General features: G+C 38.0%; 2 protein-coding genes across 2 annotated transcripts; one reads left to right on the forward strand and one right to left on the reverse strand.

Annotated features, from left to right (window-relative positions):
• Nucleotides 1–244: 244 nt before the first annotated feature.
• Nucleotides 245–5495, forward strand: LOC115998778 (protein DYAD). The gene is made up of 13 exons (XM_031238435.1): nt 245–272; nt 509–603; nt 1133–1189; nt 1335–1394; nt 1977–2079; nt 2285–2403; nt 2518–3224; nt 3321–3704; nt 3807–3869; nt 3957–4038; nt 4146–4202; nt 4521–5174; nt 5277–5495. Exons 1-13 carry the CDS (start codon nt 245–247, stop codon nt 5493–5495), a joined length of 2628 nt encoding a protein of 875 aa, XP_031094295.1.
• A 351-nt stretch (nt 5496–5846) lies between these two features.
• LOC115999816 (cyclin-dependent kinase C-1-like) lies at nt 5847–10953 on the reverse strand. Its single transcript, XM_031239741.1, has 12 exons — nt 10641–10953; nt 9334–9415; nt 9153–9243; nt 9020–9049; nt 8814–8923; nt 8647–8719; nt 8428–8548; nt 8195–8312; nt 7428–7567; nt 7266–7323; nt 6827–6897; nt 5847–6690 (listed from the first exon to the last, which is right to left on the reverse strand). The coding sequence occupies exons 1-12, from the start codon at nt 10748–10750 to the stop codon at nt 6156–6158; spliced, it is 1539 nt and encodes a 512-aa protein (XP_031095601.1). The 5' UTR covers nt 10751–10953; the 3' UTR covers nt 5847–6155.
• Nucleotides 10954–12598: the final 1645 nt, after the last annotated feature.

The following is a 12598-nucleotide window of genomic DNA, read 5'->3' on the forward strand; positions in this document are numbered from 1 at the left end:
GTAAAAATGGTCCAATTGCACAAATTTTGCTTGTTTGATGGTTGAATTACACACTTTTTAAGTTCAATGGTCCAATTACACAAAAGCAATAAGTCAAGTGGTCAATTTGATACTTTTTCCTTACTAAATCAATCTTTCAACCCATTACCAAACAACTTCTATACATATATGTTAATTGAGCGCTACGCAAGCATACTGGGGGCAGTGCGGTAATTACAAAGGCTGGGCCCACCGGGCGCGTGACATGCAGCACGAATGCCGTTATCGCAATCGTATCTTTCTCCCTCACTCCCTTAGCTAGCTGCTCAGCCTGCAACTATTCTCATCCGTGCTGCTCTGCTACCACCACCACCATGCTCCTCTCTTGCCGCATATACCTTCTACCACTCTCCATCTTTCTCTCCGTGTAGCTTTCTACTCAACACATATTCATCAGTAAATATTCCTCACAAAAATATCCATAATAATCTTCGCTTTATATACCTTGTTTATCCTCCATTTTTGCTAGCTTCAGGAAGAACCGTTTACACAGCTCAAATCTCACTTTCTGCTTCTAAGCTCCAGCTCCAGCTCGTCGATCAACATTTCTCTAGCTTCAGCTCGGTACTTCTCAACTTTCCTGCTTCTAAGCTCCAGCTCGCCGATCAACATTTCTCTATTCTTGCTTTCGCTCTTGCTCTCTCTCTATATATATGTAGGTATGTCGCGTGGTGTGTGTCTATATTATATATATGCAGTAGTTGATGCTGGCTAGGGTTTTTTTCAGTTGTAGTTTCATCATTTTTTTTCTCCGGAAAAATAGTTTTGTTTTCTCAGAGAAGAAGGCGGAGTGTTGCGGTCCGAACAGTGGATCTGTGAGCTCCGGAAGTCGGATTCAACAGATACAAATTTTCTGCGATTTTCTTTGATCTATATGTGTATTTTTATACTATATTTACTTGCTTATTATATCTTACAATGCTATGTTATTATGATCGAGTTTGCATATGAGAGGTCTGGCAGTGGTGTATAGTACTCCGTATCATGTTGAGCTGATGTCTGGTTATATTTCTATTACCGGCTGTTCATCTTTTTGTTTTCCAGCTGAAAGTTTTTAATGCTTTACGTACTATGGAAAATCTGTTGTTTTCAGGCGTTTTCTACTTTTTCCGAAATCCTAACTGCAGCCCTTTGCCACTTCCTCTCTGGGGTTGTAGATAGCTAGTGACCTTCAACTTTATTTTTTCATGTATCAGTGCAAAGCCAAAACGTCCGACTTTTACAACATGTTTCATGAATAATATATATTTCAATCCGATTCAAGCATTGATTTAGTTTCGTTTTGTGTTTTGCAGACTATTACCATGGAAACTTACTACAGGAAACGATCCAAAATGGCCAATCAAACCCTCCCTGTAAGCATTCTTTCTATGTCTACTTTACGTATATTTATATATCTTCTTTGAATAAAAGTTGTATTTTCAGAGATGTGTACAGTTATGCACTCAGAAAGATGAATTTGCTTTTCTTCCTCTTCTATTTTTTGTTTTTGTTTTTCCAATTTTGTCTTCATATATATCCATCTTAAACACGCGCCTTTAACTATTGATGGATTCACATACATTCACGCGCTCAATTTCATGCAGCTTTCGTTTTGGGTCTGTGGGTTTTGCTGCATACTGTCCAGACAAACAGACAAAACCAGATCTTTCTCTGATGATGCTAATTGTTCATTGTTATCTGCTTTACTTTTGTATATTATTTCTGTGCCCATAAGAACACCCAACATATTATGTAATCAGATCATTAAAATTTTACATAACTTATATATAATCACTGAATTATACTGTTGTAGACTTGTAGTGATAATATGCTTTTAAGTGTAATTACAAAGAGATGCATGAACATATATGTGTAATGTACTGGCAATACTGTGTAAATAGTGGGTTTTGATCTCTGATGGACTGGTAGTTCTGAATGTACGTATATGTTTGCAGAAATTGGACTATCATGGCAGCGTGACAGGCTCGTTGGCTCCAGTTATGCCCAGACACTCTCCCATGCCCACTACGCCCAACAACTGTACCCTGCAGTGCAGTGGTAGTGCTACTGTGTGTTTTTATTTATCCTTATCTGAATCATATGCTTTCTTCTTTCTATATGATCATCTCCATTTGAACAAGTAATTTTTTTTTGTGTGTGTGTGGTTTTGTTTTCTAGATTGACAAAAAGTGAGTTAGTTCTAGCTAGCTTAAGGAAAATGAAAGCTTTATGTCTTAGTTCCTGTTATATTTTGATTGATCAGCAGAACATGAAAATCCGGCACCTAATTTTAACATTGAAGTGGGTTCTATTTACGAGGTTGATCACATTTATCTTCCGCCAAGAACTCCAGTTCAACTCAAGTCCATGAGAGTTGTTATGGTAAGAAATTAAGATTTACATACCTAGCTAGCTTACATGTAATGGAAAGTTCAATTAATTATTGGTTTAGCAAATAAATGCATGCATTCATCTTCTTCTTCTTTTTTTCCTTAGGTTAGTGAGAAGACAGCCTTGAGCGTAGCAGTAAGGTTTCCAAGTTTGGAATCTCTTCAAATATACTTATGCAATAGCATGAGAGAAATGTATCCAGCTTTGGACGAGAAGTTTGTGATGGGAACAGCTTTGGCAGATAAAGTGCTTTACAGGCAAGTTCCTTCTCAGGAGTTCGCGGAGAAGAAACATCTTGAGAGCTTCTGGTTGGTGAGTTCTGCCTCAGTGAATCATCTTTCTCAGGATTCTTCTGCTAGTAAGGGTGTGTGCTTGTCTGATCAACTCAAAGTTAATGGGATGGTTCGTTGGGGAGTTCGCCGGCAAGTTAGATTTTTGAGGAGGCATGAAGACAATAACTGCAATACTACATCTTCCAGTTTCATCAAAGGTGATGATGATGACGATGAAGAGGAAATGCCACCGGTAATAGATGCTGAAAAAGAAGAAGACAATGAAGAGGAGGAGGAAGAAGAAGAAGAACAAAATGATGCTGAAGATGATGAAGAACAGGAGGAAGATATCAAGGATGAGGATCCTGATGAGACCAACAAGAACTTCAAAAGAAAGAGGTATAGTTTGAGACATACTGCGATAAGAAAGGCAAAGAAAGTAAAGCGTGAGAAGCAAAAGTTGAAGAATAACATAAAGAGAAACAAATGCAAGCTGCTAGTACAATTCAAAAACCCCAAAGATAGATGGTCAGAAGAAAGGTAAAACTGCCAAAAAAAAAAAAATAAAGTAGTTACTAATCTTTAATTACTGATAAATTTATGTGCAATAACTGATGGCTGCTTGTACAAGTGAAGGTATAAATTGGCAGAGAAGAACCTTTTGGAGGTGATGAGGGTGAAAGGAGCAACAGCTAATAATCCTATTCTTCGGCCTGAACTTCGAACAGAAGCAAGGAAGCGAATTGGGGACACAGGCTTGCTAGATCACCTTCTCAAGCACATGGCAGGTAAGGTTGCACCAGGAGGGACTGAGCGCTTTCGCAGAAGGCACAATGCCGAGGGAGCCATGGAGTATTGGTTGGAGAATGCTGATTTGATTAATATTAGAAAGGAGGCTGGTGTGAATGATCCTTATTGGATTCCACCACCTGGTTGGAAGCCTGGTGATTGCCTCACTCCTGACCCCATCTCTGCTCAGGAGTTTAAATTCTTGAAACAAGAGATTTCCATGCTGAAAAGGTTAGACAGCTACTTAAGATGAAATTAACATTAAGTCATATTTACACTTTGTTGATATTGGATATATATCTTGAGTGATGAGACTTTAATCCTTTTTAATAGAGACTCGGAGGAGATGGCACTATCCAAAAAACAAATGGAAGAAGAAGTCAGAAGGTTGAAAAGGTGAGGAAGGATGAGGATACACTCCAATTTAGTTTGTCCGAGAAAGGATGACCCTTTGAAGTAATTGCTTAGTTTCTGTTTGAACAGAGAAATCCGGGAGTTACAATTGAAGAAAAACCAACAGGAAACCCCAGTTACTGTCATTTCCAAAGATTCTGAGATTTCACTAGTTACAATGGTAAGTACTAGCAAATTGATATGATGTGCATTTGCTACATCATCAATATATTGAAGCTATGCATATGTTAACTATACTTCATGCTTCGGTTATTGCAGGAGAAGTACAAGGAGCAACTCCTGTTGATGACCTCAGCTATTATGGCAAAAATGGAGGTATACTTTTATTAAATACTTTCAGTTAATCACCCTTTTCAACTACATTCATTGAACACAATAAGTTGTTGATTATTAACATGATGGATTGTCATTCATGCTACTCCATGATTGTAATTGATCACTTTTTACTACTATGTATTATATATATATATTTCTGCCTTGTGATCTTGACCTAGTGGTACATGCTTTCCTCTTTTTAAGTTGATGTGGAATATATTTTACAATGTGCAATTGCATGCTTTCCTTTGCCATAACATCTTAAGTTAGCTAATTGTGATTAATGAAGGGATGAATTAATGATGAATTTGGTTATAGGAAAAATTTGGGAATTTTGCTTCCAAATTGGAAGAAAAAGAAAGGTTTTTCTCTGCATTAGTGGAGGCGACAGTTGGCTACGCCGAAAAAGGGAGAAGGCAAGTAGAAGCTGAGCAGAAAAGCAACAAACAGGTGCAAGAAATTGTTTTATCAGGGGAAGAGGAGGGGTCGCAAGTAACTGATGGCCAGTGCAATAAGCAAACAACTACAGATAAACCATCAGCAGAAAAGGCTACAATAGCAGCAAGTGAAGAAAAAGCAGCCAAGATACAAAGGCTTAAGAGTGGCTTCAGGATATGCAAGCCCCAAGGGACATTCCTTTGGCCCAACATGGTGCGCAGCCCCTCCCAGGTCCAGGTTGAGGATCTGTTCATGATTCCAACACCACCCTCAGTTTCTTCCTCTACTGTCACAGCTCCTCCAAAGCTCCCCAACAATTATTTTCCATCCCACCAGCACAGTGGCCCTGTTTCCCCTGTCAAACCTGTCCCAGAAAGACGTGCCGTTAAGCTTACTGTATCCTCAGTCTCAGATGGCTCCATGTATACTCCAACCAATCAAATCAACCTAAATGACCCCTTCAATAATGGAGGACGACTTTGTGGAACCCCATCATCAAGACAATCTATCACCTTGACTCCTATGATGCCAAATGTGAGTTTTCATCATTATATAGTACTCAGTTACATAGGCTTATTTTATGTTCACTTGTTAGATTAAAGAAAACACCCTTCAATTGATTCTCACACCATGCAGCTATTTCCCTCTACCAAGGAATTGACAAAGGGAGAACTAATTGATCAAGGGGGGCATGCAGTAGAGGCTGAAAGCACTAGCATTGGTAGCACAAAGAAGGCGGAGAGCTACATCACAAGAGAACCAAGCAAGTCTGCCTCCATGCCTAAGCAAGAAGGAACTTGGCTTGCTCTTGCTACTCCAAACACTTCCACCTCAGATGAGTCCTGCCAGGGATGAAGTGCATCATATATATATCTAGACTATACATCTACATGAATATAATGACAGTATTAGCTTTAAAAGGAAATCTTGGTTTACTAGTTTCCAAACACAAGTAGGCAAGTAGAAGTTAGCTAGTATGGAAGACAGCTGATCTCCTGTTTTTTGCTAGGCAAGAATGCAAGTAAACATTCTTCTTAGGATCTTGGAAAACAAACATGGAATTTGAGACTTGGCATATCATGAGCCTTAGTATGTTCTTACTCAACTTTTTGTTTGCTTTGATTCTGAGAGGAGATCATGCATAAGTTTTCAATAGCCTAGTGCATTTTCTTAGACATGCAGATGATTTTACAAATATATAAAGGGTAATGAAAACACAGCATGCTTGTATTGCTGCTCAAATGGAGATTAGGGTTGACACATTCCTTCCCTAACAGATGATTAGAAAAAATAAAAATAAAAATTTAGTTAATACAAGTTGAGATCAGTTTCAATTGACAACACCACAAGTAAGCTCAGACAAAAAGCTACATCTATACATATCTAGTCACAAGTTCCTACAAATAAAAAATATCTCCTTTGCAGCATTCTATTACACCATTTTAAAATTTTTCTGATCCAGTGACCATTGTCTAGCCATTACATCCTCTTCTACATTGCATGTATATATGACGCCTATTGGTGCCATCCATACTGCTGGTTCCGGTTACCTCCCATTTGGTTTGGACCTCTGCCAGTATTGGAACCGCCATATTGACCACTTTGGGAGTAATTTGGAGGAACTCCATACCCACCGCTTGCTCCCCGTGGTCCACTGTTAGCCACACCACTTGCAGGGTAGGGAGGAGCTCGTCCCTGCGGTGGATAAGGGCCACTACTGTAATTTCCACCTTGTCCCCCGCGGTCTTGATAATATCCACCACTGGGGTTCCCTCCTGGAGGGTATCTGCCCTGTCCTCCAGCAGGACCTCGAGACTTTCCATACTGATGATTACTAGGTCCAGCAGAGATTGTAGCCTGGGCATTGTTCATGGGATTGTTAGGTCCACCCCAGTGCTGAGGATGAGCTTGTCCAGGTTGGATGGGAGGGAGGCGGGTATGCTGTTGCGGGTGCTGCAGCTTTTGTCTTTTTGCCATCTCCTCATGTTGTCGCTGCTGTTGTCGTTTCTTCTTTGTCTGGAATTCATGGGATGATTCGTACTTCGGCAAACTAAAAAGAGGAAAAAATAAAGTTTACGAACATATTGTAACAATAAAAGGCAAGCAGCAATCGAATTATACATGAACCATTGGATGGAAATAACACAAACAAGGTGAAGCAAAAGCTGTAAAGACACTTATCATACGTCTTTGGATCACAAGGTAAAGGGTCCGTCCAAAAGTATTCAGCATCCAGTGCATCCTTTGCAGATATCCTCTACATAAATTGAGAAGCAATTATGCAACGTTGGTTAATAAATGCACAGTTAGAATGCAGCTGGGTAAAAGTTTGTATTATCTATATTCAAGATGTGCCTCTAAAGAAACATAGTCGAGCAAACCTTCCCAAGTCCTTTTCACACGCAAGCCATATTATACAAAAGATCAATGGGAATATGTGAAAAGAGGAATACGACATTCTATTTTATTTTATTTTTTTTATCGGGTGAGCTTCCTGGTTAACAAATACGGAGTAACATAACTCAATCCCACTTAATAACATTCAGTGTGTTTCACAGTTTAGAGTAATTGATAGTAAAATCGTTCTCATAATAGTCTGACAAACATCATGGCAACAAAAATTACCTGAGAGGGATCAAGAGTCAGCATTTTATCCAGAAGATCCAAAGCATGGCGATCAAAGCTGTGGAGAAGTTTATCATTAAGTAAATAGTTAACAAATATGTTGGGCATCTCGCCAGATAGGCACTTCAAATGATTGTATAATAGGAAAATGGTATACTCAACTGCCTGAACGTTTCTCTGACTCGTCTTTTCATGGGCCGTGTTGGCTTGAATTTGTTGTACCATGGAACCTTTGAAACCCCAGGCCAGTTAATTTCATCAGGGGTTCCACAAAGCTCAAATATTTTATTCAACTGTTCAGGCTGCAACACAAGTTCAAAGAAGGGAACTGATCTTCAGTAACTACAGAGTAATAAAAGAATTTCGCATACGGGGAGTAATTTTTAAGAAAACAAAGCGTCAAAAAGAAAAATAAAGAAATATTCAGAAACTTTGCTAGGTGTCTTACGGACCTTATTTATTGCTTTATACTCCCCTCAAGTATAAATTAAGTTGTGATTATAGTTTTCTCACTTTAGAGATGTTCGCTTTTCCTAGCTAAGAAGGTTAGGCTCTTTGTATCCCTCTTCATTGTGCTTCAAATTTATTTTTAATAAAATAGCGAGGGGATGCTCAGCACCCCTTACCACTACAGTAGGCACCATGCCAGCCTAAAAAAATTATGGTTATAGTTGATATCCTGTTTCAAAAACAATGTCAGTAACTTTACTCGCATTTGTTGCCAGAGAGTAGATCAAAAGGAACGCCATTTATTCATGTTAAGAGATTACCATCTCCTGTCAAGTCAAGGTAATGATCCCACTAAGGTATAGAAAGCCATGTGCCTAGTGAGACCACAAATCACCTAATTAAATTATTACAATGAACTAACGGGCAAAGCCCATTATGCACTTAGGAAAAACAAATATATAATTTCTGATAAAGCTAACCTCATTTTTCCCGGGTAAGATTGGTTTCCCATATAAAAGCTCAGCAAATATACAACCAACAGACCACATGTCAACAGCCGGACCATATTTTGTGGCTCCAAGCAACAGCTCTGGAGGTCTGATAAAAACATTATAAATGTAAGAGGAATTGCACAAACCAAACAGTTTCAACTTTCAAACTATCAAAGTGACAATAATTAACAAGCCATGTTCCAATTAGAGTCAGGAATTACCTGTACCACAGAGTTATGACACGATTTGTCAGATTAGCATTCTGATCACCAGAAAAGGATCTAGCCAGTCCAAAATCAGCAAGCTTCAGGTTTCCCTCATTATCTATGAGAAGGTTGGAACCTGAAAAATAATAAATAAATAAATGAAGGTCAAATGGTTCCATTATCCTTCTGGAGGATTAAAATGAAGATCGGCATAAATGAGGCCTCGGGGATGACCTTTGATATCCCTATGAAGAACTTGGTTGACATGACAGTAATGAAGACCGGTAAGTAGCTGCTTCATGTAACACTGGAAAAGAATACCATTAGTGAAGCTGCAAAGCAATTGGATCAATATAATCTCACATGGAAATAGTTATCTTTGCTTGCTAGGCTTACAGTACTTTAATTTGTGGAATTGAGAATCTGAGTCCAGGACGATCTGCGAGGCCAGTCAAGTCATGGTCCATGTACTCAAACACCATATAAATGTTGCCCTTGTACTTATTGTTATCTGTACTTGGGAAAAAAAATCCAAGTCATATATGTTATTCCCACATGTTTAGAAGGAAAACAAAATAAAAATCTATATAATGTACACTTTCAGTACCTGTCCTCTCCGGCTCATCTCCTTCGGGGCCTTCAACAAAAGTTTAGATTAACAGGTTAATGAGAAAAGGTTACAAAACTCCTACAAGCTTAAAGGGATATGGCAGATCAGAGTATCTAGAAAACCAAGGTACCTTGGGAAGTCACAATCTCTTTCAACTTGATTACATTTTCATGCTGTAATTTCTTTAGAATTTTGATTTCCCGAATGGCAGTTATTGGGAACTGAGGAGATAGAGGAAATTTACTGGCATTAGACTATACGATTTGAGTATATGGTACAGAATAACCGAAGAAAAAGATTATACTTTATACCCCTTCTTTTTCATTGTCCATACGGATCTTCTTTAAAGCAACAATTTCTCCAGTTCTTTTTTCTCTGGCCATAAATACTTGCCTGTCGGAAAAGACCAGTATGAGCACATGCAGAACATACAAGTCAAATGAATAACATTTTTTTTCAAAAAATAATAATAATACGAGAACAAGTTTGTATCATGGACATCCCATGTATAAATGCTTATTTAGACGAAGGCCTTTAATATCCTTTCTTATTTCTAAGGGCAAACTGTATAGCCTATATGGTTGTTGTCAACCTCTCATTTTATTACTCTGTACAAATTTTGATATTAAAACTTCCCGAGTTAAGTGCACTATAACTAAAAAGAACTTATCAATGAAAGAATCATGATTACAAATTTCCAACATGTCAATGGCCTACAAAATTTTGCAATTTACAAATAAGAAAAACAAGGTCCCGAAACAAAAGAGAAGCTCCAGCAGTTTCCAAATAGCAGCGGAAAGAAACACCATGTGGCAAACATGTCATCACCTAATGCTTGAAATGGAACATTTGATTATTCATATGGTAGCAAGGCTAAAAGTTTTTTTTTTTTTTGGGAAACAAGCTAAAAGTGTTGTTGAACAAAATGGAACACCTATTTTTTTCAGCATGCTCTTTCCAGAAAAAATGTTACAGACTTGACTCACATGAAGGTAGAAGAGTAGCAATTGCTCAATCTAAGCAGCAAATATGATTATTCATTATCCCATATGCGCCCCAGCATAAATAGAACACAAGTGCATACAGGGGGGAATTGAACCAAATTTGTAGTCCTGGGTCAAATGAAAACTTACTCATCCAAACCCAGCAGTTACTTCTATCTAAGAAGCATAATTTTTAGGGGAAAAAAACACTAATCACCAGATGGAACAAAGATGAATAGACAAAAGTAAAGGACACAGTGAAAAAATAAAGAAAAGAATATGTTGAGACTCAAAAAAGATGCATACTCTACTTTCCCCTATACACAAAAACACCAGCTGAAGATAACTGAGCTATGAAGAAAGAAAGAAAGAAAGAAAGAGCCTGTGTATGAAACCCCAACTAAACAACCACTAATGGATCAAAGGGGCATTCTCGAATTTGGCAGTAGCTAATAGCTATTAACCCTAAGTCACATATTGAAAGTTTTACTTCAACAGTTGAATCAAATAAGAAAGATATGAAACCCAAACACAAAATTGGTACATACATCTCAATTAAATCAAATTTAAAATTTCAAAAATAAAAAGCTCACAGCTTTCTATCTTTCATCGATTAAAGAAGGGCAAAAGCTAACCCGTAAGTGCCTTCTCCGATTTGCTCCAGCTTTTCGAAGCAATCCACGCTCCGAGACCCCCATGCCGGAGACTCGTCCAGATTCAGCTGCCCATAGGTCGCAACAGCCATCGCTTTCTAAAGGTGCGGACTTTTTCCCTGTATTGTAAACGGATAATGGAGAATATCAATCGGTAGTGAAAGGGTGGAGTGTCGATGCGGAAAAGAGATGCCTGCGGTGGTGGCAGGGGAGGGGTTTGTTCCGTAATTTGACGGAGAGATAGAGGAGCTTCAACTAGGGATTGGAGAAGACTGAGAAGTCCTATTTTGAGATGTAGTTGAAGTATAAAGCCTATATCTATTCATGGAAGTGTAATTAAGTGTGTGAATTATAAAAATTTTAACTAAATATCTGAAATTTTTTTATTTAACTCTACAAATTGAAGGTTGAAAACTGAACTATTTAGAAGATTGTTCGAGCATAAATTTAAGAAAGTTATTCAACTAAAACTTTTATGAGGCTTAATTATTTTCAAGTGTGATCTTCTCTTTACTAAAGATTAATAATTTACATAGAAAATTATATACGCTTTAAGAGAAATTCAGGAGCTAAACAGATGACTTGATAATTTTTCTTGAGCTGATAAATAATTATACATCAAGTCCATCGCAAAAATTGTTGTTGATCACATCATGTTTAATCTCATGGAATTGACATAAGTCATATATGCTGCAATTGGGGGGGAGGGGGGGGTGGGGAGGGGATTCAATTCGAATGATCGGGAGATCACACGCCAGTTCTTCAATTATAGCAATACACTTTTGAGTCTTTTATGTTTTTCAATGTGATTCGATATAACGCTTCATTAAGTTCAATGAATAATCAGACAGTCATTTCATGGGATGCCTCTCATGTGTAGGAGTTGGTTATTCCGAATTAGGTTACCCAAACCTTTGTGTTCTTTAATGCTTTTATGATTGCGTGTATTCTTATTTTGGTGAACTACGATATTCTAATAACTATTGAACTAGTTCAAAATGTAATCATTCAAGGAACATTAATTGTTTAACTGAGTTCGTTACTTAGTGGTTTAATTAACACTTCAATCTACCTCGAGTAATTGGACTCATGGCATTTGATTGCTCATTTTCAAGTTCAATATATCAATGGTTTACATTTTTATGTTTATAGTCACTAAGTCATTGAGACGGAGTGGGAGTTTGGTAGGAGAAGGAAAATACAATGTGAAGGTACATTGTCATCTATGATCAACTAGATTTTCTAGAAAACATCAATAAAATTTATCTAAAAGATAACAAGTGTTATTTTACATTTTTACTGATAGCTCCACAATTTAAAGCGACGATACTTATAATATAAATGCTAAATTCGTTGTTATCTAATAATTCACGGTTTGTAAGAGTACCTCCAACAACATTTTTTGTTGGTTACTTGATTGGGATGAGGTGAAGGGAAGAGAATAGATAAAGATAAGCAAATTAATTTATAAGAATTTTTTTTGTGTGCGTGTGTGTGTGTGGGCTACATGGAAACCGTGTGTGAAAGGCACAAGAAGCGCGCAGAAAGTGGAACCCACAACTTTAATGTTTCAGCTGCGAAAACCGTGCGTGAAAGGCACAAGAATCGCGCATAAAGTGGGATCCACAACTTTAATTTTTCAGCCGTGAAAACCGTGCGTGAAAGGCACAAGAAGCGCGCATAAAGTGGGACTCACAACTTTAATTTTTCAGCCGCGAAAACCGTGCGTGAAAGGCACAAGAAGCGCGCATAAAGTGGGACCCACAACTTTAATGCTTAAACCGCGAAAACCGTGCGCGAAAGGCACAAGAAACGCGCATAAAGTGGGACCCACAACTTTAATGTTTCAACCGTGAAATCGTGCGTGAAAGGCACAAGAAGCACGCATAAAGTGGGACCCACAACTTTAATGTTTCAATAGCGAAAATCATGCGTGAAAG

This window comes from Ipomoea triloba, chromosome 12 (genome assembly GCF_003576645.1).
Source record: "Ipomoea triloba cultivar NCNSP0323 chromosome 12, ASM357664v1".
NCBI classification, from domain to species: Eukaryota; Viridiplantae; Streptophyta; class Magnoliopsida; order Solanales; family Convolvulaceae; genus Ipomoea; species Ipomoea triloba.

Bases quoted from the DNA above. Each gene is read 5' to 3' on its own strand.
- LOC115998778 (XM_031238435.1), top strand. From the start codon at position 245: ATGCAGCACGAATGCCGTTATCGCAATC. The intron at 3,870-3,956 runs GTGAGGAAGGAT...CTGTTTGAACAG, and splicing joins GAAGTCAGAAGGTTGAAAAG to AGAAATCCGGGAGTTACAAT. The intron at 4,203-4,520 runs GTATACTTTTAT...ATTTGGTTATAG, and splicing joins CTATTATGGCAAAAATGGAG to GAAAAATTTGGGAATTTTGC.
- LOC115999816 (XM_031239741.1), bottom strand. From the start codon at position 10,750: ATGGCTGTTGCGACCTATGGGCAGCTGAATCTGGACGAGTCTCCGGCA. The intron at 9,050-9,152 runs GTACCTTGGTTT...CTTTTGTTGAAG, and splicing joins AGAGATTGTGACTTCCCAAG to GCCCCGAAGGAGATGAGCCG. The intron at 6,898-7,265 runs GTAATTTTTGTT...CAATTTATGTAG, and splicing joins TGACTCTTGATCCCTCTCAG to AGGATATCTGCAAAGGATGC.